Source organism: Zootoca vivipara, chromosome 6 (assembly GCF_963506605.1).
Source record: "Zootoca vivipara chromosome 6, rZooViv1.1, whole genome shotgun sequence".
Taxonomy (NCBI): domain Eukaryota; kingdom Metazoa; phylum Chordata; class Lepidosauria; order Squamata; family Lacertidae; genus Zootoca; species Zootoca vivipara.
The window spans coordinates 8,010,477-8,037,886 of NC_083281.1; the positions used below are offsets into that span (position 1 = coordinate 8,010,477).

The 27,410-nt window shown below is 46.8% G+C and overlaps 1 protein-coding gene across 3 annotated transcripts; it reads right to left on the minus strand.

Moving 5' to 3' along the window:
- On the minus strand, window positions 1-25,935 carry DAPK3 (death associated protein kinase 3). Of its 3 annotated transcripts, none has more exons than XM_035120307.2 (9): window positions 25,830-25,935; window positions 24,713-24,840; window positions 15,733-16,093; window positions 11,724-11,853; window positions 11,125-11,173; window positions 9,590-9,616; window positions 8,017-8,169; window positions 3,980-4,025; window positions 1-1,901 (listed from the first exon to the last, which is right to left on the minus strand). In XM_035120307.2, exons 2-9 carry the CDS (start codon window positions 24,772-24,774, stop codon window positions 1,359-1,361), a joined length of 1,371 nt encoding a protein of 456 aa, XP_034976198.1. In that variant the 5' UTR covers window positions 24,775-24,840; window positions 25,830-25,935; the 3' UTR covers window positions 1-1,358. The 3 variants fall into 3 exon arrangements, with proteins under 3 accessions (XP_034976198.1, XP_060131362.1, XP_060131363.1); XM_060275379.1 differs by having other exon boundaries at window positions 24,713-24,884; XM_060275380.1 differs by lacking the exon at window positions 25,830-25,935 and adding an exon at window positions 25,709-25,774.
- Between the last annotated feature and the right edge of the window lie 1,475 nt (window positions 25,936-27,410).

The window sequence follows — 27,410 nt, forward strand, 5'->3', positions numbered from 1 at the left end:
ATTCTGTTTTATTGGTGGCTCTGCAATGCTTCCCCAAAGCTGCACCACATGCTTGCTGAAGCACAACATTTGCAGAACGAAACATTACAGGGTTTCAACAGGAGGTTACAGGATGCGCCCCGACTGGGGACGAAGCGGTGTGACCACCCCCAGAACCTTTGCAGTTACAAAACAGCGCTGAAAGCAGGACTTGTGTGTGACCGCCCCAGCAGCATCCTGAGCACAAATCATAATAAATGTTCAATACAAAAGACACCTGGAGGAGTCCAGACACAGCCCTGCACGTAGCTACACCAGTCCTAAGCGTGTGATTTCTTAACAAGGACACACACGATTCACAGTTTATAGCTGAAATTCCCAGAGCACGAGAGCTTCGGCTGGTAAGAGAAGCTGGAATTGTTGTTACCCTAATCACCTCCTCCTAAACATGACCCCAAACCAAGAATCCTGTGATTATTATTGTTATTATTTTAAAAGCAAAGATTGCTTCTTGATAAAAAGAATAGTAGTAGTAAAGAAATTGTCCCAGGAGGCTACTTCGAAACGATAAAAGGATAAAAGAGGCAGATCCTGTTAAAAGATTTAAAATGTTTGGATGTCCCGCCTAGGCAGGTGTTTGTTACTACAAACACTGGCCTTTAGGGAGGGAAGTTCTCATAACCTACTTTTCGCTGTCCACAACCCAGAGACACCCTGATATTTGTGAAGTGAAGCTTCCTCCAATATCCAGAACCCAACTCATGTGGTTTGTAAATGCAGCCTTGGTCCCAGAGAACCTGCTACGAGGTCCCTAGCAGAATAGACTTCACAGGGTAATGGAGTGTCATGCGATGCCCTGGAATGGCTGATTTAGCAAGGCAAAACCCCTTCTCTCGCACATCACATCTGGACCATAATCTCCCAGGGCTGCCTCGGCAGCCGTCTCTCCGCACTCAGAAGCCCAGCGAGCGAACGGAAACTAGACTTTCGGGTTTCAAAGTTTGCTGTTGGTACCTCAATCGTGGGAGAGAACACCGACGTCCTGCTCTCTTCAAACCCTCAAGAAAGTCGGCGCATCCTCGGGCCAAAAAAGGGCAGAACGAAAAGTCCCGGGCAAGATGGGATATTTAAAGAATCACAAAGTTCCACCTTCAGGCTACAAGTTCCAAGCCAGCAGGGATGTCGCCCGCCATGCTGGGTCCTGGCAGGAGCGCTGCATCATGGGATACGAAGTCCAGGAAGCATGTCACACCAATTATGAAATAAGGAGCCATAGATCAACGGGTCGTTGGGATGCTGGGCGGGGGGAGCAGCCCTCGAACCCACAGCCGAGACGGATCTGCTCCCGTCTCCTCACCCTGCCCCAGGAGGGAAGGGCGCTAGCGGATCCCGCAGTCCCCTTCCCCGCCCTGCAGCTTCTCCAGCTCGATGGAGTGCACCAGCTCTTGCACAAACTTCATCTCGGAGGCCAGCTGCTTGGCGAGGGCCTCGTAGCGGTTCTCGAGTTTCCGGTAGCGTCGCTTCAGCCCGTTGGCCGCCAGCGAGGCGCTCCTGGCCTCCTCCTGCGCCTGGCGCTTGAGGGCCTCAGTCTTCTGCATCTCCTGCCGGATCTGCCGCAGGTCCTGGCCGACGGCCTCGTTCTCCTCCTTGTACCACAGCTCCTTCTCCTCGTAGATGGAGCGCAGGGCCTCGATGTCCTCGCGGAAGGACTTTTTGCTCCGCTGAAGCTCGCGGAGGCCCTCCTCGGCCGCCGCCACCTCCTCCATGACCTTGGAGAAGCGCTCGAAGTTGACGTAGGTGTTGTTGGGGGGCATGCTTGAGTGGGACTTGATGGTGTACTCCTTCAGGCGGGTCGTCTTGAGGCGACGGCGCTCGGGCTTCTTGCCGTTGTCCTCGTTGCGGACGTTGCGGCGCTTGATCACCTGCAAAGGGTCGGCAGGGAGAAGCTCAGAAAAGAGGCCTGTGCGCTTGCGTCTCTTTCCCACCCGCCACTCCCATTCCAGGGGGTCAGTCTAGAGGACCCACAGGGTACCTCCCCACTTGGCAACTCTACCCATCCTTTTTATCTGGGACTAAAAGTTCCTTTCTTTTAAATCTTTACACGTCTGTTTACTTGGGGTTTGGGCTGAGGGTTCATCAGTATGCAGACGATACCCAGCTCTACCTGTGTCTTAAATTGGAACCAGTGAAGGCGGCGAATGTCTTGTGTGAGTGTCTGGAGGCGGTTGGAGGATGGACGGACTGTTCTTGGGGGACAGGGGGCAGGTGGGTGTGGAGGACTCCCTGGTCCTGAATGGGGTCACTGTGCCCCTGAAGGACCAGGTGCACAGCATGGGAGTCATTTTGGACTCACAACTGTCCATGGAGGTGCAGGTCAATTCTGTGTCCAGGGCAGCTGTCTACCAGCTCCATCTGGTACGCAGGCTGAGACCCTCCCTGCCCATGGACTGTCTCGCCAGAGTGGGGCATGATCTGGTTATCTCCCGCTTAGACCAGTGTTTCTCAACCAGTGTGCCTCCAGATGTTTTGGGACTACAACTCCCATCATTCCTGACCACTGGTCTTGCTAGCTAGGGATGATGGGAGTTGTAGTCCCAAAACATCTGGAGGCACACTGGTTGAGAAACACTGGCTTAGACTACTGCAATGCGCTCTACATGGGGCTACCTTTGAAGGTGACCTGGAAACTACAACTAATCCAGATTGCGGCAGCTAGACTGGTGAGTGGGAGCGGCCGCCAAGGCCACACAACACCGGTCCTGAAAGACCTACATTGGCTCGCAGAACTTTTCCGAACACAATTCAAAGTGTTGGTGCTGACCTTTGAAGCCCTAAATGGCCTAGGCCCAGTATACCTGAAGGAGTGTCTCCACTCCCATTGTCCAGCCCGGACACTGAGGTCCAGCTCCAAGGGCCTTCTGGGCGGTTCCCTCCCTGCGAGAAGTAAGGTTACAGGGAACCAGGCAAAAGGCCTTCTCGGTGGTGGCGCCTGCCCTGTTGAATGCTCTCCTATCAGATGTCAAAGAGATAAACAACAATCTGACTTTTAGAAGACATCTGAAGGCAGCCCTGTTTAGGAAAAGTTTTAATGTTTGATGTTTTCGCGTGTTTTTAATATTCTGTTGGGAGCTGCCCAGAGTGGATGGATAAAACCCAGCCAGATGGATGGGTATAAATAATAAATTCTTAATTCTTAATACCATCCTTTTTTCTGAGACCAAAAGTTTCTTTCTTTCTTTTAAATTCTGTTTACATATAACCTAACAAAAGGGGAGGGGAGGGGAAGCATCGCGGACCCCTCCTGGACCTCCCCTCCAGTCACCTTGCAGCCACCAGTTCAAAACAAAAGACAAAGTGAGTGAGGAGGATTCTGGAATCCATTTTGAACCTGCAGGTCACAGTCAGGGTGAGCTTGTCAAGGTGAATGTGCCCTTCTGCCACCACCGCCAAGCCCAGTGCTCCAACCCCTTCCACCAGTTCGTCCTTCCCCAGTGGCACCGTCTAGCAGTGAAGGCCGCTTACTGGGCGATATTGTATTGAACTTGCTGGCTCCCATCTTCTCTCCATCCCGCCCTCCTCAACACCCCCTTCTGGGTGGATTAGGAATCACTGGCATGCGAGCGCTCCAGTTGGAGAACAGACTTTACCAGAGGTGCCCTGGGCTTTGAAGATGCTCGAACTCAGAACGCAAGGGAGAAAGGTGCTAAGAGGAAGGCACGCTTGGCAAACCCTCCCCAGGCTCGACTCCTACCCGGAAGCCTATGTCCCCACTGTGGAAGGACATGTGGATTCAGAATTGGCCTCCACAGTCACTTACGGACTTATCGTTAAAACTATGTTTCTGGAAGACAATCTTACTCGGCTACGAGGGAACGCCAAAGAAGAAGAAGAAGGCTTTGCTTACTGATCGTACAAATCTGGAAGCCTACCTGCTTCAAGACTGGGTGAAAAATAAGCTTAGGAACCGCAAGCCAACATTCTGAAACACCTCGGTTTTTACCTTAATCCATGGGTGCTCCAGGCTCTGGTCAATCGTCATACGCTTCCTGAAACGGGACGAGGAGTAGAGGTCAGTTCTGTTCGTGAAATCATTAGCACTGTGGAGTTGGACCTGAGGGTCCCCTGCCCCTTGCGACTAAATGGTTCTGTTATTCTAACCCCCTTTGCAATGCAGGAATCATAGCGAAAGAATCCCTAGCAGATAGCCACGCAACTTCTGCTTAAAAGAAGGAGAGCCCAGCACCTTCCACGGAAGTCCGTTCCACTCTCAGACAGCTCTTGCCATCAGAAAGTTCTTCCTGGTGTTTAGTCAGGATCTCATCTTTCGTCACTTGAGTCTGTTGATTTGGGTCCTGCCAAGCTTGAAGACCAGCTTCCCTGTGACAGCCCTCCAGATAGGGGTAATGATTAAGCATCTCGCTCTCGAAAAAAAAAAAACACGCCAGGGACGCGAAGCACCGCAATTCTGCCCAATACAAGCCCTGTGGAAACTCACCCTGCTCATTTCCTCTTCGAAGGCATTTTATAAGAAAACACTGCTCCCTTTCCCTTATGGGGTATTCCAGAACCCGTATAGACTCCTTAAGTGGGTTCCCCATCGGCAGAAGAAAATGACAGAGGCCAACCATATTGAGAAGCAAAGCGGCTAGTAAGCCTGATCTTTATTAAACTGTTGCAACAGGGTCCCCCACTCATCACACACAAGAGGGAGAACCCCGAACAATGGTGTGCAAGCCCCTATATAGACTTTTGAAACTTCCCACCCTGTAGCCCAGGCATGTCAAACCTGCGGCCCTCCAGATGTTTTGGCCTACAACTCCCATGATCCCTAGCTAGCAGGACCAGTGGTTGGGGAAGATGGGAACCTGGGGAAGCAGGTTTGACATGCCTGCTGTAGCCCAAGAACACCACCCCGAAGCATCATACATACATCACAGGAGGAGGCTGTCTGCAGCAGAAATCCTGCCTACCAGGATACCTGATAATGGTCACTGAATGCATTACCTGGGCAGCCTGGCCATTCTTTTGTGATGGTTAATACTTTAGTCCAGGTCACAGGGTCAACTGATTCATACACAAATAAATATGCCCTTAAGACAGGATTTGTAAGCAAAAGATAATGGGAAGGCTTTCCCCATTTGCCTCCCTTACTGCAGAGGAATATTTGAGGTCATTGGGAGAGTCAAAATGGCTTCAGGATTGCTCTCCCATGCTATTTCAGACACATGGTTTATATATTTAGATATGTGTGCATTTATGAATATTTATTCTATATTGGAGACCTTAAAATTCTTATAACAGGTGCTTCTGCAGGAGAATATCCTAGGGGGTCATGCAAGAAGCGACTTCCTTTACAATGCTTTATAGAATCTTAGATTTGCAGAGTTGGAAGAGACCTTGAGGGTCATCAAAGTCATCAATGTGGGGCTCGAACTCACGATTCTGTGGCATTATAGATCATGGGTGGAGGACAACCTCAACCTGCCAGGGGGTCCAATTTGGCCCATGAGGCCATTTCCCCAAAACCGCATTCACCTGTCAATCTGCTGCAGGGGCTGTTCTGGAGAAACAGCCTCCTGCAGGGAGCAGGATTGAGCCGCTCTGTTGATAAGGTTTAAAAGTCAGTCCTGCTGGAAAGTCCTGCTTTCTCAGCACGTTCCCACTAGCAAAGCGCCCACCACCACCACCACATGTCATCTTTGACAGCCCACCTGTCAGTCACCTGACATCATGACGTCAGGTGACTGGCAGGTGGTGGCCCAGCCCATCTGCCAATGTTGACCAGCTGGGTAGGGGAAGATTCAAGCACTAGGCTGAAAAAGTTCCCTGCCCGTGTTCTATGCTTTTAGAAGCTGCACGAGGCGGCAATGCGCGAGCAAATACAAGCTAAACAGGTTTTGTGCATAGGTGTCTCATGCCGCCTAATTTATTCTACTTCCTCTCAGGCCTTGAACAAATGTAGGTCAACGGGAAAATGTATATTTGCCTCAGGAAAACACCCATTTCTCCCACTGTTGTCGTTTACGAACGTCCGGCCTGGCAAAGAGATCTGGTGCAGTTCCCAAAATTAAAACTGGACGAGTGGCAATCTTCAGGTTAAAATTGAAAGTGGTTGATACTCGCCAAGACCAACTGTTTCCACTGATATTAGAAGGACCTGTCCCGACCCATGACGTATCCCCTCTTCCGCTCACCCCCGGCTCATCCCTGTGACTGGTCCCGCCGTGTTCTGACCTATCCCGTCCCCTCCTCCCCCCAACCCCCACCCAGGCGAGTCAGTACCTCCATTCGGCCTAGTCTATAAAGGCTTCGGCCTAGTATGTAAACGGGAGCCGAGGTGCTGTTGAGAGGGAAGGTTTTATAGGTGCAGTACCAGTGTAGCCGCTGCTAGAGGGCACTGGTTTGCAACCTGGTTCTTTTCCCAGCATGCATTTTCGTCTGAGTGGTGTCAGGAGTATGGGCAGGAGTCAGGCTCTGGGGCCTGTAGTGCTTTGCAGGACTGGGGCCTGCCTCAGCTTTTGCTGGAGAAGCAAGGAGTGGCCACTCAGGTGAGGCCTCAGCTTGTGCTGGAGAGGCAAGGAGTGGTCACTCAGGTGAGGCCACTTGATACCTCACTGCACCTGGTGGCAGGAGCTGGGAGGGATAAAAGCTCAGCATTTCCCTTCAGCTCTTTGCCACAGCAACGCTATCCCTGCCTTGTTGCATCTGGCCTCCTGTTCCTTGATCCTTCGCCTTGCTCCTCAACCCTTGGACCTTTGCCTTGCCGACGCCTTGCTCCTCGACTCCCAGACCTTTGCCTCTGCCTTGCTCCTTGACCCTGCGACTGCCTGCTGCTGGACCCTCAGACCTGCACCTGTTCCTGCTTCTACATCACCATCTTGCCTCTGGTCCTGACGTCCCCAGTCAGGGCTTCAACCGCCCGCCGACCGGACCGTGACAAGTGGTATGTTTTGAAACACAGGGTTTTTGGGGTTTTAACTGGCACAGGTGTGCCATTTGTCTTAGCAAACTTTCCTATAGCCTTCGGACATTCGCATGTGATGTTGTGTCAAAATTTCACCTCAATCGGTCAAGTGGTTTTTTTGAACATTGGAGACGAAGGAACCGTGAACCACGAAAGAGAATGAACCATGGAAAGAGAAGAAGGGAAGCCATTGATATTTTAAGGCTGTTTAAATGAATGTTCTAAAATGTAAAACAGAAAATTTAATAAAAATTACAGAAAGGGGGTAAAAGAGTTGGGGACTTTATAAATTTGTTCTGATGTATTTTATTTACATTTTTTTTAAAAAAAACAACTACAGTGGACGCTCGGGTTGTGATGTGATCCGTGCGGGAGGCACGTTTGCAACCCACAGCGTTTGCAACCCACACCTGCACACGCCGGGTTGCGATTCGGAACTTCTGCGCATGCGCAAAGCAGGATTTAGTGTTTCTGCATGTGTGCTCGTGTTGAAACCCGGAAGTAACCAATTCCGGTACTTCCAGGTTCAGCGCGGAGCGCAACGGACACTGAGGTCCAGTACCGAGGGGCTTCTGGCGGTTCCCTCACTGCGAGAAGCCAAGTTGCAGGGAACCAGGCAGAGGGCCTTCTCGGTGGTGGCGCCTGCCCTGTGGAACGCCCTCCCATCAGATGTCAAAGAGAAAAACAGCTACCAGATTTTTAGAAGGCAGCCCTGTTTAGGGAGGCTTTTAATGTTTAATAATTATTTTAATATATTTTAATAGATAATGTTTAATAGATTTATTTCATTTTTCTGTTATTATTATTACCCGAAAAGACACAACCTGAAGCGGCTGTAACCCGAGGTATGACTGTAGTTTGTTTTTACTAAACATTAAAGAAGAACTTCTGACGGCAAGAGCTGTTAGGCAACATCACTGTCTCCCTCAAGAGGTTCTGGATACTCCTTCCTTGGAGGTTTGGACTGAAGAGCTGGATAGAAACGCTATTAAGTGAAATAATCTTGTTCCTGCCCTCTTGCCTCTCCCCCTCACACACAAAGACACACATAACCCATCACCCGAGTCTCGTACTTGGGATCCTTGACAAGCAGCCGCCGAATGAAGTCCTTTGCCAGTTCGCTGGTGTTGCTGAAGTACTCCTCGTCGAAGTCATAGTTCACGGCAGAAATGTTGGTCAAGGTTTCTTGCTTTGTTTCACCCAAGAACGGAGAGGCGCCACTTAAGCTGTGAGGGTGAAAGGGTAAAAAAAGAAGAAGAAAGGCCTTCATTTAGGCATTTTGTAACAACTAACCAAACAATTTAAACCAGGCATGTCCAAAGTCTGTTTCAGGGCCCAATCCAGCCCGCCGGTCCATTTAATCTGGCCCCCATGGCAGTACAGTGGTACCTCGGTTTATGAACACAATTGGTTCCGGAAGTCTGTTCATAAACTGAAGCGTTCATAAACTGAAGCGAACTTTCCCATTGAAAGTAATGGAAAGTGGATTAATCCATTCCAGACGGGTCCACGGAGTACTCAACCTGAAGCATACTTTACCCGAAGCATGGGTGTAATTGCTTCCAGAAGTCTGTTCATAAACTGAAGCGGACTTTCCCATTGAAAGTAATGGAAAGTGAATTAATCCATTCCAGACGGGTCCGCGGCGTTCGTAAACCGAAAATTCGTAAACCGAGGTGTTCATAAACCGAGGTTCCACTGTATATGTCCTGGGGTAAAATCTAAAATCCTTTAAAAAAGAAAAAAAGCTCAGCAACTTTGGAACTTTGGGGTAAAATTGTAAAAAGAACTCAACAACTTTGGTCGGCCCTCACGCATGTTCACTTCATCAAATATGGCCCTCTTTTTTTAAAAAAAAGTTGGGGCACCCCTGATTTAAACCATCAATAAAAATCCACAGATTTTTGTTTTGTTTTTTAATTTAAAGCAGGAATCCAAGTTGACGAAAAACATACCATACTCTGGAATCAAAGACTAGCAAAAGTCTGGGAGGGTTAAGTACATAAGGAGGTAGAATCATAAAATTGTAGAGTTGGAAGGGTACCCCCAAAGGTCCTCTAGTCCAACCCCCTGCCAGGCAGGGATGACGGATAAAGCATCCCTGACAGGGGGCCAGCCAACGTCTCTTTAAAAAGCTCCGGTGAAAAAACACCACCCATAACCAGGATTCGAACACACATCCAGAAGGCCCTTGTCATATCTTTATGATCTTTACAGTATCCGCTGCTCGGGGTCTCCCAGGCTTGTTTGACCCCAAAGCAAGCTGCTGTGTGTCCTTCGACCACCAGAAACACAGCTGTGGATTCCTGGCTGGGCTAAGATCTCCACCCCCCGCGAACCCCAGTTCCTGAATCCACCAGCATGTGCTAAGCGCCTAAAACAATAAACTAAGCCCCCCTCTTCCCCAAAGGCATCGCACTACTCAACATGCAACCCTTCTGGAGAAGAACAGACTTGTCAAGTTGGAAGGGGGCCGCGTGAGTCATCTAGCCCAACCCCCTGCAATGCAGGAATCTCTCGCCCCACGCAGGGATCGAACCCAAGACCCTGAGATTAAGAGCCCCGGACTCTACCGGCGGAGCTATGCTTGTTCTCCGAGTGCGGTGTTTTTACTTTGCGCAACGTATTTTGTTTTGAAATACTCACAGGATGTAGGTGATTACGCCAATGCTCCTGGAAGGAGGGAAGGAAAAGGAAAAGAGGGTCAACAGACTACCATCGAAATGTCCCAAAAGATGCAGACACATGGGGTGGCCGATCATCAACCCCCTCCAAATGCTGGCAGACTCGGCCCTAGCCAACTTAGAGATGATGGGGGTGGCGGCCCGACAACACTTGGTGCTCCCCACTCGACTCAACAGCCAAGCCGACACACAGCCGAGGATAAGCAGTCAGAAATGAGCAATAGAGAAGGACTCTGGGGGCATAAAAGGTCAGCAACTAAGAATATCTCTGGGTCCCAGCAGGGAGAAGCAAGAGGAGTGGGATTGGGGCAAAGAGGGAGAATATTATTATTATTATTATTATTATTATTATTATTATTATTATTATTACCCCACCCATCTGGCCGGGTTTCCCCAGCCACTCTGGGAGGCTCCCAAAAGAATATTAAAAACACGATAAAACATCAAACATTAAAAACTTCCCTAAACAGGGCTGCATTCAGATGTCTTCTAAAAGTCAGATAGTTCTTTATTTCCTTGACATCTGATGGGAGGGCGTTCCACAGGGCGGGCGCCACCACCGAGAAGGCCCTCTGCCTGGTTCCCTGTAGCTTCACTTCTTGCAGGGAGGGAACCGCCAGAAGGCCCTCGGAGCTGGACCTCAGGGTCCGGGCTGGACGATAGGGGTGGAGACGCTCCTTCAGGTCTACTGGGCCGAGGCCGTTTAAGGGCTTTAAAGGTCAGCACCAACATAACACAAACAAACAAATAAGCCATGACAGATTAGAGAAGCGGGGAAGAGGAGACCTAGGAAAGGAACTTGGGCTGCCTCAAGCAAAGGACCACGAGGAGGGGATAGAGCAGGCACCCCGAAACTGCGGCCCTCCAGATGTTCTAGCCTACAACTCCCATGATCCCTAGCTAACAGGACCAGTGGTCAGGGATGATGGGAATTGTAGGCCAAAACATCTGGAGGGCCGAAGTTTGGGGATGCCTGGGATAGAGGAAGAGTTCAGAAGGCTTAGGGTCGTCTAGAGAGGGAGAGGGGTTAAAAAGCAGGAAGGAGAAGAATTGCGGAAGGGACAGTGTAGATAAAGCAAAAACAGAGCTGTTGTCTCCTGTGATGAAAGGGGGAGAAAACACACTGAGTATGTTCCCCACCAGAGGTGCTCCGAAAGCTGGAGAGCATCTGGGATCAGAGGCAGGAATAGGGCTGATTTGCAGAATCTGCCCAGGAGCTTTCCTGAAGTTCTCTTCCCAGGCCCGGTTGCTACAGACCTTGGGAAGCGGTTCATAAACAAATAAAAATCCATGGAAACTGTGGAGTTGGAAGCCCCCCCCCCCGGTTCATTTAATCTGCAGGAATCGCAGATGAATAATTCCTGACAGATGGCCACTCAACCTCCATTGAAAAACTTCCACCGAAGGAGATTCCCACAGCGAAGTTACTGTGCATATTATAATAATAATAAAGCATTGAATTCCACAGGAAACCTAAGCCAAGCTTATTTTACTCACCACATATCAGCCTCCAGGCCCAAAGGTTCGTAGTTGACTATTTCTGGAGCTTTGGAGAGAGGGATGAGAAAAAAGAAGCATTTCTAGGACAAAGAACCACAACCAACCAGGATCCCTGCATCTGCCTCTCAAATACTTTGTGGCTCCGCGTATGTGGAGGATAGGTAAAGGGCTCCAGTCCAAGGCAACTATGGGGTTGCGGCGCTCATCTCACTTTCAGGCCGAGGGAGCTAGCGTTTGTCCGCAGACAGCTTTCCAGGTCATGTGGCCAGCAGGACTAAACCGCTTCTGGCGCAATGGGACACTGTGACGGAAACCAGAGCGCATGGAAACGTCGTTTATCTTCCCACTGCAGTGGTACCTATTTATCTACTTGCCCTGGCATGCTTTCGAACTGCTAGGTGGGCAGGAGCTGGGACAGAGCGACAGGAGCTTACCCCGTCGCGGGGATTCGAACCACCGACCTTCCAATCGGCAAGCCCAAGAGGCTCAGGGGTTTAGACCATACCTTCCTCCCCAGGCTGAGGGTTTCTCCTGCTTGCTTGCCCCTCGCCCCTCACCCACCGCACTCCCCAAACATCCTGGTCTCACACACATACCTACAAATTCAGGAGTGCCGAAGATGTTTTTGAACTCGTTCCCCGCTTCAATCTTGTGGGCGATGCCAAAGTCGATCAGCTTGATCCGAGGGCTTGGGACGTTCTTGTCAAGGAGCATAATGTTTTCAGGCTGGGAGGGGGAAATGTTGGGAGAACACATGAGCCCCAAGTCTCTGCAGCCAGAGGATCAGGGTAATCTTGTTTTATTATTTACAAGCTGCTCATCTGACCGAGTTGCCCCCGCCACTCTGGGTGGCTTCCAACGGAATATAAAAAAAGCGAAACATCAAATGCTAAGAACTTCCCAATACAGGGCTACCTTCAGAGGTCTTCTAAAGGTTGTATGGTTACCAGGGTGATGACTTTTTCATTTTTTCTCTCAAAAATTATTTCCTGTAGCACAAATGGATGAACTTTTGCCTATTAATGACTAAAATGGGGTATATCCATTGAAATATTTAAAAAGGTCACGCACAAACTGTTTTTAATTTTTTTTGTATGCCGTTTTACCATTTCATAAAATTGTATTAACAATTCTATATATATTTCGCATCAAATTTGGACACAACACCACATTCCGCAATGGGGAGTGTTCTTAGCAACATAGGGTATACAAATGCCACACCTGGCAAGGTAAAAAACCCTTTTGGGGACCTCAAAACTCAGCCAGCAGACCCTGCCGGGCATGCTGGGAAAAGAACCTACAGGAGAGGTAGCAAAACATCGTCCTCTAGCGGCGTCTATACTGTTACTGCAGCTAAAATAAGCTTCCTTGTGTGTTTGATGACCCTATATAATGTTGTATATATGTGACTCTAAAGCTTGGGTTCAATTTTATATCTGCTTACAGTGACTTCAAAAATGGTCAAAAAACTGATAAAATTTTTAAAATCATTTTGTGCGTGAGGTTTTTTTTAATCAAATCTCTTTGAAAGTAAGATTTTATCTGATCTTTAATGAAAGCTCATCAAATTATGATACAGGGAAATGAGGTTGTAAAAAAGTCATCACCCTAATGGTTACTTATCTCCTCGACATCTGATGGGAGGGTGCCACTACTGAGAAGGCCCTCTGCTTGGCTCCCTGCAACCTCACTTCTCTCAGTGAGGGAACTGCAAAAAAGCCTTCAGAGCTGGACCTGGGCTGAATGATGGGGGTGGAGACGCTCCTTCAGGTATTCAGAGCCAAGGCCGTTTAGGGCCTTAAAGGTCAACACCAAAACTTTGAATTGCGCTTGGAAACATCCTGTGAGTCAACGTAGTAGATCCTTTCGGACCGGTGTTATATGGTCCCAGCGGCCGCTCCCAGACACCAGCCTGGCAGCTAGCTGCATTTTAGATTAGCTGTCGTTTCGGAGTCACTTTCGAAGGTAGCCCCACGCAGAGCACAATGCAGTAGTCCAAGCGGGAGATAACCAGGGAATAGGGCCCAGTGGTTATTAATCGAAAGGTTGTGAAACATTTTGTGTTGGCATCAAACCATAAGTCGTATGCAGTTAGCCATGAGTCTGTTAAAAATGGCTTCATCTGACAAATGCCAATAAAAAGTGTAAATAACCTAAAGTAAATAAGCATGATTTATTCAGAAAGAGCATTCAGAAAACTGTGGATCCCAAGGTCAACAAGAACACCCCAAAAGTCCCCCCAAACCAGCCTAACTGGTCAACCATCTTCCTGGCTCCTCCAGGCTGTTGACCAGTTGGACTCGTCTGGGAGAACTGTTGGAAGCAGTATGGGATGGCAGCCTCATAAGAACATTAGAAGATGCAGTGGGAATAAATGAAAGGGAATACGGAAGGAAAACTGGCAAAAACTGCGTTCTGGATTAGCTGTTGTTTCCGAGACACCTTCAAATAATAACAACAATAAATTTTTATTTATACCCCGCCCTCCCCAGTCAAAACCAGGCTCAGGGCGGCTAACACCAATAAAATTACAATAAGACATAAAAGAAAAGAAAACAATTAATGAAAATACAGATTAAAATACAATATTAAAATTTAAAATGCAGCCTCATTTTAAGTAGTCCATAAATCCAAACCATGAGGGAGGAAAACACAGGGGTCAGACTGAATCCAACCCAAAGGCCAGATGGAACAGATGACAAATCCCACAGGGCCCTATGAAAGAGCGTTCCACCAAGTTGGGGCCAATACTGAAAAGGCCCTGGCTCTAGTAGAGGCCAATCTAGCCACCTTATGGCTCGGGATCTCCAGAATATTGTTGTTTGTGGACCTTAAGGTCCTCCGCGGGGCATACCAGGAGAGGCGGTCCCGTAGGTACCCCACATAGATGTGGCCCCACATAGATCTGGAGCTCAGGCTGCAGCCAATAAGCTAGCGAACGTTATGGACATCTGAAGCAGTCAAAGAAATGACTGTCTCTTGGAAGGAGTGGCAGGTTGTGGGGAATGAATGAAGAAGCAGCGCTGGTCCTTGGGGGCCAGGCCTGGTTTAGGAACTGTGTGCTTTATCTAGCCTAAAGCTCCTCCACATTACTTATACATTGAGCACTCATCCTGATTTGCTTGCGCAAAACTTACTTAGATATTAGGTAAAGGTAAAGGGGCCCCTGACCCTCAGGTCCAGTCGTGTCCGACTCTGGGGTTGCGCACTCATCTCGCTCTATAGGCCGAGGGAGCCAGCGTTTGTCCGCAGACAGCTTCCGGGTCATGTGGCCAGCATGACAAAGCTGCTTCTGAAGAACCAGAGCAGCGCACGGAAACGCCGTTTACCTTCCCGCCAGAGCGGTCCCTATCTATCTACTTGCACTTTGATGTGCTTTCGAACTGCTAGGTGGGCAGGAGCTGGGACCAAGCAACAGGAGCTCACCCCATTGCAGGGATTCGAACCGCCAACCTTCTGATCAGCAAGCCCTAGACTCTGTGGTTTAGACCACAGTGCCACCTTAGATATTAGATTACATCTAATCTTTGCTGAGTGTTCATTCTGATTTCTTTGTGGGTATGTTCTGTGACAATGAACACTCATCCTAATGTGTGTGCAGGGCATTCATATATATTCCCATTAATCATTCTTTTCCCCCACATTTCTTTTAAGGTGAATTTGTTGCTGGCCAGCAGCCACTTATCCTTTTGGGACCTTGTGTGTCAGGGGACCTCCTGAATTCCCTAACATGAGCCAAGTCGAAAATCCCGTGCAGGAGGGAAATATAGATGCAGAGAGAGAAGAGGCCAACGTATAGGAGAAAGAGAGGGAGAGAAACTCTGGCAGCGAAAACAAGCAAGCAGAGGGAGGGCAAGAGTTAAGTTCAAACTCAAGCACTGATGCTGTGTATGAACCTGCCAGTGCCCGTCGTTTCGTGAAAATAAGGGAACAACGTGAAGCGAGATGTAAAGCAGGCAAGGGCTGGCGAGGTTTATGCTGGGGTCATAAAAAGCTGATAATCAGCCTCGGTCCAGTATACCTGAAGGAACATTTCCACCCCCATTGTTCTGCCTGGACACTGAGGCCCAGTGCCGAGGGCCTTCTGGCGGTTCCCTCGCTGCGAGAAGCCAAGTTACAGGGAACCAGGCAGAGGGCCTTTTCGGTAGTGCCCCCCCCCTGAAGAACACCCTCCCACCAGATGTCAAAGAGAAAAACCTCTACCAGACTTTTAGAAGACATCTGAAGGAAGCCCTGTTTAGGGAAGCATTTAATGCAGGCATCCCCAAACTTCGGCCCTCCAGATGTTTTGGACTACAATTCCCATCATCCCTGACCACTGGTCCTGTTAGCTAGGGATCATGGGAGTTGTAGGCAAAAACATCTGGAGGGCCGAAGTTTGGGGATATTATTACAGTATTACAGATGAGCAGGGTGTAATAATAATAATAATAATTATTATTATCATCATCATCATCATCACCACGCCAACTTGATTCACGAGCGTGGGGAGTTTTCTTGTGTAAAAAGCAATAAAACTCGGACTATAAAACTGTTGAAGTGGCTAGCCTTCTATGTGAAGAGAGCTGCTCGTTCACCCCTGATATCGTGTGAGCAGCATCTCACCTTGAGGTCAAAGTGGGCGATGCGTTTGGAGTGGAGGTAGTGGACGCCGTCCAAAATCTGCTTGAGGAACTGCGTGGCCTCCTCCTCCGTCAGCGACTCCTTCTCTGCCAGGAAATCGAAGAGCTCTCCGCCGGAGACCAGTTCCAGGATCAAGACCACGTCCGTCTTGTTCTCGAAGATGTCGTGAAGCGTGATGATGTTGGGGTGCTGGATCTCCCGCAGGATGTCGACCTCCCGCTCGATCTCCTCGCGGCTCACCCCGCGGCGGCTGGAGGACAGGCGGCGCTTCTTGATGAACTTGGCCGCGTATTCCAGGCCGCTCTTCTTCTCCCGGCACTTGCGCACGATCGCAAATTGGCCACTGAGAGGGGGAGAGAGAGAGACGGCAAACATTGACTTCTTTTATTTTTATTTTTAAATTTTGCTTATGCTGCTCAGCTTTATACATTTCACTAATTTTACAGTCCTTTTGACATTTCAAATCTTGACTTCCTTCCCCTTTTTCTGAGACTCCTCTTTCCGACACCGCCGAAACCTCACACCGTTCCACTGTGTAAAAAGGTAAAGGGACCCCTGACCATTAGGTCCAGTCGCGGACGACTCTGGGGTTGCGGGGCTCATCTCGTTTTATAGGCCGAGGGAGCCGGCGTTTGTCCGCAGACAGCTTCCGGGCCGTCATGTGGCCAGCATGACTAAGCCGCTTCTGGCAAACCAGAGTAGCGCAAGGAAATGCCTTTTACCTTCCCGCCAGAGCAGTACCTATTTATCTACTTGCGCTTTGACATGCTTTCGAACTGCTAGGTTGGCAGAAGCTGGGACCTAGCAGCAGGAGCTCACCCTGTCGAGGGGATTCGAACCGCTGACCTTCTGATCGGCAAGCCCTAGGTTCAGTGGTTTAACCCACAGCGCCACCCGCGTCCCATTCCTCTGTGTACAACCAGCCTAAACATACTCACTCCCAAACAAATCCAGCCGCTATACGAAGCGACTCGCGGGACGAATTAAATTCGTCTTGCGAGGCAGCGCTGTAATTACAGTAGTTTTAATTCTGTCGCAGCGTTTGAGGAATTTCAGTAATAGTTGCAAGTTAGACATGAGTGTTAAGATATATTAAGAATAAGTTGAATTCTGATAAAAGTGTGTATTGGCAATAACTAATATAAAATTGAAATAAGGATTAGACGGGAGGCCGGGTCTATAGTACCAAGACCAACTTATGTTTTATTGTTTCTTTAAAAAAATTAAGAAGGAAGGAAGGAAGGAAGGAAGGAAGGAAGGAAAGAAAGAAAGCTTCTGCCAGTCATTGTAGACAGAACTGATCTAGAGATGAAGCAACGGTGTGACTCAGCACAGGGCAGCTTCCTGTGTTCCTGGAAACCGAGTCCAAGCAACACTTGCCACACCCAGACAGTTCTGTGGGCGAACCTTGACTAGGAGGCTCCAAAATTGGCTTCCACAGTCACTTACGGACTCCCTGTTTAAGACCGTGTTCATATAAGACAATCTTCCTCCATAATGAACTGTGGGGTGGGGGGTGGGGAGAGATGTTTAAAAATACTTTACCCAAAAAACCCAGAGTCCTTTCTGTCAGGGATAATCCAGACACAAATTCCCAGGTGTCAAAAAAGGTTACAGTGGTGCCTCGACTTATGAATTTAATCCGTTCCGAAGGCACCTTCATAAGTCGAAAAATACGTAAGTCGAAAAACGCCATTGGAAACACGATTTCCCATATGAATGCATTGAAAACGGAAAAATTTGTAAGTCGAAGCAACCCTATCTAAAAATTCGTAAGTCGAAAAATCCCTACCGGTATCTAAAACCGCCACGGGTTTTTTCTGGATGTCGAGCCATTTGTAAGCGCGCGGCCATTACCCCCATTCGTAAGTTGAAAAATTCGGTTGTCGAGTCGTTCGTAAGTCGAGGTACCACTGTATTTATGTATGCCACTACCACATCCTGTATTTCATTAGCCCAAAAATGGAAAAAAGTGAGGTCCCAACTAAAGAGGAATGGCAAAGTCAACCGATGGAATATGCGCAACTTGCGGACCTAACGTAAGGTTACCAGACGTCCCCGTTTCCTGGGGACAGTCCCCGTATTTACAAATCATTCCCCATACAAAATCCATTGAAGTGTCCCTGGATTCATTGAAAAAAAATATGGTAGCCTTAACCTAACATATAGAATAATAGAACAAGAAGAACGTACGTTTAGAGAAGATTGGAAAACGCTTGTCGAATATATGGGGAATAATGGTGTACAGCTGAAAACGCTGGCAACATTAAGTTAAATTCAACAGTGTAAATGAGTTATGATGGATGCAATAATGGAATACGGAATGGTTTAGTAGTTCGTGTAAAATACGCAGGGATTTATGATATGTAAAATGAATCATGGAAAGAGAAGAAGGGAAGTCATTGTTTGTTTGTTTATTAAAGGTTTTCTTGAGTTACAGAAATATATGCAATGTCTCTCATAACATGTTGACAAAACAGTTTCATTTGTTGAGACATTGGGAAGAAAGAGGGGGACAGAAGTAGAGGGAGGGAGGGGGGGTCAGGTAGGGTTTCCAGAATCAATAGAAGACTGCTGTGCCTTTAATTGCCCTGCTTGGAAATTAAACAAAGGGTCTGCTGGTTTCTCTTTAACGTTTCCAGACTCAAAAGAGAGCAGGGCAATTAAAGGCACAGAAGTCCTGTCCACTATTGAGTCTGGCAACCCTAGGGTCAGGTGACAGTGTTTCTATTTTACTTAATATACTTGCGTCGCTTGTGCAAGTTCTCTGTTGTTCCCTTGTACTGTATTCCTTTGGTGGTGAGAGAGGTTGGGGTTGGCCTAGGGCAGGCATAGGCAACCTTGGCGCTCCAGATGTTTTGGAACTACAACTCCCATGATCGCTGACCACTGGCCCTGTTAGCTAAGGATCATGGGAGTTGTAGTTCCAAAACATCTGGAGAGCCAAGGTTGCCTATGCCTGGCCTAGGGTATGGTTATTCATTTGTAAGGGAAGTCATTGATATCTTAAGGATGCAAAATGAGTATTTTAAACTGTAAAACAGAAAATTGTAATTAAAAAATTATAGATCGATGATAGACAGACAGACGACAATCTTACTCAGCTATGAGTGATCGCCAAAGAAGAAAGAAACACCACCAGAGTAGTCTTCTGGCCTGTTTTTGCAGGACAGGAGGGGTGAATAAAGGTGAGGACTCACCCAGAAAGCAACAAGGATGGGCAACAGGCAAGGACCCCAGGCCCAGACAGCAGGGGTGCAAGGAGCCAAGTGGATGAATGGCAGAAGAAGTTGATAGAATATATGGAACTGTCTGAGTTGACCGGGAGACTTCGAGATCGGAGTGAAGAAGATGATTGGAAGAAATTTAAAGTTTATTTGAAGAATAAGCGTACAATAGATTAGAATTTATGGAAGTGAGGGAGATATAAAGAGGTTGTAGATAATACAATGGTGAGAATTAAGTATTGATAGAACTAGTCATCATAGCTGCCAAGTTATCCCTTTTTTACAGGGATTTTCCCTTATGCTGAATAGGCTTCCTCACGAGAAAAGTGAAAACTTGGCAGCTATGCTAGTCATACTTGAGTAAAAAGAAAGGAATTAGTTGGAATGTTAAATATTAAGATATAAAAGGTATAGAAATAAGTTAGTATTAAGTAAAATTTAGAGTTTGTATAAGATTTAGAAATTACTAAGGACGATTTATAAAGGAGCGCAGAAAGACGAGGAATGAGGAAGTCATTAGATTAGAAACAAGGTTTATAAGTTGGAGTTTTTGTTTTGTATGTTTTTTTGTATTTTTGTATTTTGTAGATTTTGCAGTGGTTTTTTGTAGTCTGTATGTTTTTGTTGTTCGTTATAAAAATTTCAATAAATACATTTTTAAAAAAAAAGCAATGAGCCAAGGGGACAGGCGTAGCAAGGAAAACAGAAATCTTCAGCTAACTCTAAAGCAGGAACTCTTGGCTTCCCAGCTGCTGCGGAATTGCAACATCCATTCCTTCCAGGTAGCGTGGCCAATGGCAAGGCATGGTGGGAGTTGTAGTTCAGTAACACCTGATGGCTGAGGGTTCCACAAAATGGTTCTATTATGAAGCCAGGCAGATGGACAAGGACCATGAAACTGATGGAGCCATTTTGCAGAAAGGGGATATTTGTGGATTTCCCCGGGGCTCAAAAGAGGACCCAGTTAGCACACAGCACATTCCTGACACTCCCATCAGCACTTCCTGGTTTTGTGAGCGTGAAAAAGCTGGGAGAAATCTACAACCAGTTGTTAAAGAGGAGAAAATGTCCGTCACTCACACACACATTATCTCACAAATTCTGGAGCCTTTCCATACAAGGAAAGGCCTAACGAAGGAGAAACTTCTTTGCGCTCTGTTTTAATAAAGCCACAGGCATGGGGACATCGAAATGTAGCTATTTACATTTTTCATAGGTGAGATCACACAACCAAGCTGGCGACTCCGGGCTTTCCATATACGGTTGCAGTTGCAAAAACAAAAGGCTGCTAAAGCAGAACAGAAGCTACCCAACCTGTTTTATTTCTGCTGGCCATCAGCAAAAATTCATCTGGATGGATAGCAATGAGGCTGGCAGTGGAGGGCGGGGGGGGGGGGGTAGGGGGAGAGAACAAGCAGATTTAGCACACAATAGTGTGTTTTTTTAAAAAAAGAAGAAATAAGTGGATTGGCTTAGGTTTCTCAGTCCACAGTTCACCATTGTGTCCAAAAAGGGGGGGGGATTTGATTGCTAATCGGGATCTTAAATAGGGTTGCCATACAGTATTCCCAAAAGTGAAAATCTGGACAAAGTTGCTGAGTTATTTTTTTTGGGGGGGGGGCGACAAAATTGTTGAGCCTTGTTTGGGGAACATATCCCAAATAAAATTAAAATTTTGGGGGATTTTTATTATTATTATTCTTGTCAATAGAAATGTACAGTGAGAAAATTTGTATAATCATTTTGTGAGATTCTCCAAATCTCGTGACTCCCCACCCCACCCCACACCCCCTAACATGGCTCCTTATTACAATTAAGACTACATATCAATACGTTCTCCACTATTTTCATTTCTCCAAATTGTCCCTAATCCTCGTTACTTTACAAGTGATTCTTATAGTCCAGCTAAAGTTTTGATTTCCTTAGGGCCCCATTCTCTGGGGGGGGGGGGCAAAAAAAATGTAAAGGGAATGTACATTTCCAAAATATAAGATAAAAAACAAATAAAATAAAACTACATACAGCAAAGGGGGACGCGGGTGGCGCTGTGGTCTAAACCACAGAGCCTAGGGCTTGCCAAATGGAAGTTCGGCAGTTCGAATCCCCGCGACGGGGTGAGCTCCCGTTGCTCGGTCCCAGCTCCTGCCAACCTAGCAGTCCGAAAGCACCTCAAAGTGCAAGTAGATAAATAGGGACCGCTCCGGTGGGAAGGTAAACGGCGTTTCCGTGCACTGCTCTGGTTTCGCCAGAAGCGGCTTTTGTCATGCTGGCCACATGACCCGGAAGCTGTACGCCTGCTCCCTCGGCCAATAAAGCGAGATGAGCGCTGCAACCCGAGTCGTTCGCGACTGGACCTAATGGTCAGGGGTCCCTTTACCTTCTGCATACAGTGGTGCCTCGACCTACGAATTTAATCCGTTCCGAACGCACCTTCGTAGGTCGAAAAAATTGTCGAAAAGCGCCGTTGGAAACGCGATTTCCCATAGGAATACATTGGAAACGGAAAAATTCGTAAGTCGAAGCACCCCCATCTAAAAATTCGTAAGTTGAAAAAACCCTATCTAAAACCGCCGCAGTTTCCGTTCGGATGTCAAGAAATTTGTACGCGTGCGGCCATTTGCCCCATTTGTAAGTCGAAAAATTCGGTTGTCGAGTCGTTCGTAAGTCGAGGTGCCACTGTATTTTGTTATGTTCAAATGGCTTTAGATACTTATTAGGTCCATAAATTACCATAAAGCATATATTCAACACAAAAAACAGCGACAATTTGTTGTTGACAAAGGACAGGTGGACATAGAAAGGGCCCCCATTACCTTCAGTAGCTTAGGGACTCATCAAACCTAAACCAGGCCCTGTCCATTAGCCATGAGTTCTGGGCGTGAGAGCTCTCTCCCATCATTCTGGTGTTTTTGAAAGTGATTTGTAAAACGGTATTCCCCAGACTGGCATCCTTGCCATGTTTTTGGACTACATCTCCCATCTGTCAGCTCACTGGAAAACAGCAGGTTTAGGGAAGACCTTCCTCAAGGAAAGGTCACCAGAACTAAGCAGGGAAATTTTTCTGGCTCAGTTGAAGTGTGATCTCGCTTTTCAATGCAGGCTTGCAACTCTGGGGGCCCTAACTAAGGAACGAATCAGTGGGATTCAGGGTGTATTTGATTTAAATCAAAACAATTTAAATCACTAGTCCAGGCATAGGCAAACTTGGCCCTCCAGATGTTTTGGGACTACAACTCCCATCATCCCTAGCTAACAGGACCAGTGGTCAGGGATGATGGGAGTTGTAGTCCCAAAACATCTGGAGGACCGAGTTTGCCTATGCCTGCACTACTCAGTAAGGCTTGATTTAAATCTTCTTCTTCTTTTTTAACAGAAAGACTCATTCTTGCTGCTTATCATCTTAATATTTACAACTAGATGTAGGTTTCGTTTTTGGAATAATACATTTTCAGTCTTTTTTTTTTACAGTTATATAAAAAATGACTGATTTGGTTATACTATCAGAAATACGTAAACCGATAATTATGAAATGATTGCGAGGTTTAATAAGTCAACTGTTTATATTTGAACAACTTTTCTACTGCGCTTTATTGGAAGGAGAAAAGTAATAATAACAATTTAAACAATTTATTTTAACTTAAACAATAATGTTATAGCATATGTATCCCTGTTTGTTAACTGATGTGGTTAAACAATCTAAAAAAAAACACTTAGACTGAGTTTTAGCTCACATGAAAAACAAATCCTTATTTCCTGATGGACTATAATGTAACTTAAATAGAAAACCATCTTTAGAATGATTTTTCCTCCAAAAGCATTTTATTTTAAAAATCCAATTTATTTATTTAAAAAATCATTTCAAAATTTAAAAATCCAATTTAAATTTTAAAAAAATCCAATTTAAATTTTAAAAAAATCCAATTTAAATTTTAAAAAATCAGTTTTTTAAAAAACATTGATTTTTATCTACCCTGGTGGGATTTACTTCCACAAAAACAAGCATACATGGAGGCTGCCCTAGGGGTGCCACAGACACTTTTGCAAAGGTCTGACGCCAAATTCTGTTTATCGGCAGATCACGGTGGTGCTGTGATATTGGGCAAGGATCTCGCATCACCCCCTGAAACCAAAGTTGCGACACCTGTGGATTCTGAGTTCGGGACATGGGCGAGTTCCTTGCAACACCCTCGCTTCCTTTTCCCAGGCTGGGGGGGGGGGGGGAATTGCCTCACATCTGCTGGCCGGACTGGAATTACTCAGACAGGAAACGTCCCTGAAATAGTTTGTGTGGCTTACGCACAAGTCAAGAATGCAGAAACGCTGCAAGGGATGCTGCGGGGCGATCTGAAATTCTAGTGTGCAATCAGAACCCGCTTGTTAGAGGCAAGTTCACAGAATGCAAACACGAATAAATAGCCAGAAGATCGAACCAGGGTCTGAAGTTTTAATCCCCAGCGCAGCAACCGCCTCCTAGGCTTCAGTGCGCCAAAGCAGGCTGCCCCTTTGGTCCTGAAGGTTTCCTCCACTCTCCATAATTTCTTATTAAACTTTCTGTTTTGCATTTTAGAATATTCATTTAAACAACGGCTATCCCTTCTTCTCTTTCCATGGTTCATTTTGCATAACATAAGTCCCTGCATATTTTACAAAAAGCTACGCCGTTCAGTATTCCATTATTGCATCCATCAAAACTTATATACACAGTTGAATTTATCTTAATGCTGCTCACGTTTTCAAATGTACACGATTTCCCCCCATATATTCAATAAACATTTCCCAATCTTCTCTAAATGTACGTTCTTCTCGGTCTCTTATTCTATATCAGGGGTCAGCAAAGTTTTTCAGGAGGGGGCCGGTCCATTGTCCCTCAGACTTCATGGGGGGCCGGACTATATTTTTTTTGGGGGGGGTTAAACAAATTCCTATGCCCCACAAATAACCCAGAGATGCATTTTAAATAAAAGGACACATTCTACTCATGTAAAAACACGTTGATTCCCGGACTGTCCATGGGCCGGATTTAGAAGGCAATTGGGCCAAATCCGGCCCCTGGGCCTTAGGTTGCCTACCCATGTTCTATATGTTAGGTCTGCAAGCTGTGCATATTCCATCAGCTTAAGTTGAAATTCTTCTTTGGCTGGGACCTTGCCCATTTTCCATTTTGGGGCTAACAAAACACAGGCCGCAGTAGTAGCATACATAAATAACCATTTTTTGACACCTGGGAATTTCCGTCTGAATTACCCCCAACAAAAAGGATTCTGGTGTTGTTGTTGTTTTGGAAAAGTACTTTTAAACATTTTTTTCAATTCATTATGAATTATTTCCAAATTTACAAGTCCATCCTCCATTCTGTTATGGCATCCCCGAGTTCTCTGCAAAAGGCACTTTGGACTAACCTGAACTACAGAAGCTGCAAGCTGTTTATCAACATTGTGTTGCTGGGTTTTCCAAGGGAGAAGTTAGAATAGTCCATGGGTGTTTCGTGATATCATCTCGAATTGATCAGCAATAACTTTAGAATAACTTAAACTAGCATACACAAATAAACACACCTTGCTTCCTATAAATTCACCGTTGGGGAACACACAAGATTTTGGAGATTCTTGTCTTTTTTGATTGCTGGCAATTGTTGACAATGTGCTGGAAGGGAAAACCTGGCCTTTCTCTCTCTCACACACACACACACACAAAACATGCAAGCAGACACACAACAAAGTGCTCAGCCAGCTCACCTGCCCAGCTCCTCCTCCATCTCATAGTAGTCCTCCACATTTTCTTGCCGGAAGGTGGACATGGCTTCCCCACCCCTGGGAAAAGCGTCCGTAACCAGATTTCCAGACTGCCCAGCACTGGATCAACACTAAGGGAAGAGGGCGGATACAGATCAGTCAAATGTTCCTGCAACTGAGGAAAGGACAACCGCCGTAAAATCACATGCAATAATAATAATAATTATTATTATTATTATTATAATATTTATATTTATACCCCGCCTTTTCCCCGACAGGAACTCAAGGCGGCTTCCTTCTGAGACTCCTTTCTTGCCTGCTGTTCCCCCATCCCTAGAGATCCCCGCCATAAACTGTAGTCTCCCCCCCACCTTCCTCCAGCCCCCCCAAAAAACAACCCCATTCACACACACACCAGTTCCCTCCCAGGCCCACAGAACCCCCTCTGCACCCCATCTTTCCAAAAGCGTCCCTGCAACTTAACCCCATTTCAAAAACATCGCCAGGACTTAACATCAAAAGCAGCCCCACAACAACCCTTTCCCCTCCCATCAAAAGCAGCCCCACAACTTAATATCAAAAGCAAAATCCCCACGACTTAACCCCTTCCCTCCCATCAAAAGCATCCCCACAACTTAACCCCTTCCCTCCTAGCGCAAACCACCACCCTTCCGCCAGCCGTTTCTTAGAATCATAGAAGTGCAGAGCTGGAAGGGACACCCGGGGACATCTAGTCCAGCCCCACGTTTCCTCCCCACGCACCCCTAAGGGGGAAAACACCCCAACCCTATATTTCTCAAAACTCCCCCCTCCTTCCCCTCCCCCTTCGCACGCCTTCCCTGCCTCCTCCCTAACAAAGCCTTTTCCCACGAGCAACCCCTTACCCCTCCCACGAGCCCCACAGAGACCCTGCCTCAAACCCCTCGCGTCTCAGAGCCCCGCATATTTCCCCCCGCCCCCTTTTCGGCACATCTGGCACCCCCCTACAAACAAAAGCACCTTTCACGATTTCCAGTTCCAAACCCCCCATTTAATAGCATTAAAAAGCAAAAAAAAAAAAACCAAACCAACCCTCCTGCCAACGAGCGCAGCCTCCCCCACCCCCCAACCCATCGCCCACCTTAGGAGGGCGAGAGCGCGCCCGGGAAGCGAGGAAGGCGCGTCCCCGAGAGAGACAGAGAGCGAGGCGCCGCGTCCGCCCGCATTCCAACACTCGCTCCTCTGGCTCTCCCCATTGGCTAAAGCGCGGAGGTGACGTCACAGTCCCGGGCTCCGGTATCCTCCTCCGCTTCCCCGGACAGGCGGTGACGTCATTCAGCCAGCAAGGCAGCCGGGCCGGCCTTTCGGGGCAGCTCCTTGCAGATTTTGCTGGTTTTTTTTTTTGCTGGTTTTTTTTTTGCTGCATGCTATGGATTTCTGGAAATATTTTACTTTCATCGTATATATGTGGGGATGTTTTGTGTGATCCCCCCCCCCCATCGGACAAGGCACGCGAGTTTGCATTTATTTTTTCTCCCGTGTGTGATCGCAGGGAGGGTGGTTGCAAGCAGTTGGCCTTGCCTTGGATGCAAAATAGCCTTGCGGAGGGCTCACCTAAGGTGCAAAATAGCCTGGCAGTGGTCCAAATCAGTGCCGGATTTACGCATAAGCTAAACAAGCTTTAGTTCAGGGCCCCACTCTCGGGGGGGGGATTTAAAGGGAGAAAAGATGTACATTTCCATAATATAAGATTTAAGAAAAACAAATAAAATAAAACCTACATACAGCAACAGTGTTTCGTGTTGCATAGGCTCCTATTTGTTATGTACCTATTAGGTCCATAAATTACCATATAGCAAATATTAAACAACAAAAAACAGTGACAATTTGTTGTTGACAAAGGACAGCTGGACATATAAAGGACCCGATTACCTTCAGTAGCTTAGGGCCTCATCAAACCTAAACCAGGCCCTGGTCCAAATGCTTATTTTCTATCAATTATTAATATTTAAGAGTTGGGTTCCTTTTTATTTTGTAAATTTTATTTATACTTTTCAGATATAAACATTTCACTGATTTTACAATAATTTTGACATTTTAAAACTTGAGCTTGAGATAGCTCAAATTATTATTATTATTATTATTAACAAGAAGAACAAAGGGAATCACTCAAAATTCCCCTAGACAGGCAATTTCTTCTTGAATTGAAGCCCAAGAAATTAATATTTTTTACCCTGTCATTTTCCCCAGAGAGTGATTCAAAAGCAACATACAAACAAACAAACAAAAGAGCAGCTAAGAACATAGAATGAAATATTAAACACTGATATGATATAATTAAAACGATGTACGCATGAAAAACAGCATGGCCCCAGCCCTTTCATTGAAAGCCGTGGGTTCCCCTGAAAGCCTGTTGGGACAAGGAGGTCTTCCCCTGCCGGTGGAAGGGCAGCAAGGAGGGAGTTCCAGTTGTCTGGGAGGAGCCACCACCGAGAAGGCCCTCTCCTGCGTCCCCACCAAGTGTGCCTGTAATTTGTTTTTCCCAGAGGGACTCAAGGCAGCTTAAAGGGGGAAAAAATAAAGCAGCTAAAAAACAAAAGGGGGAAGTGACTTTGTGGGGAACATTTGTCTGAAGGGGAGTTAAATGAGGTTGTTGCTGTTTTTATTGTGATTATGTACTTTGTGGTTTTATATTATGTACTTTGTGGTTTTATACACGCTA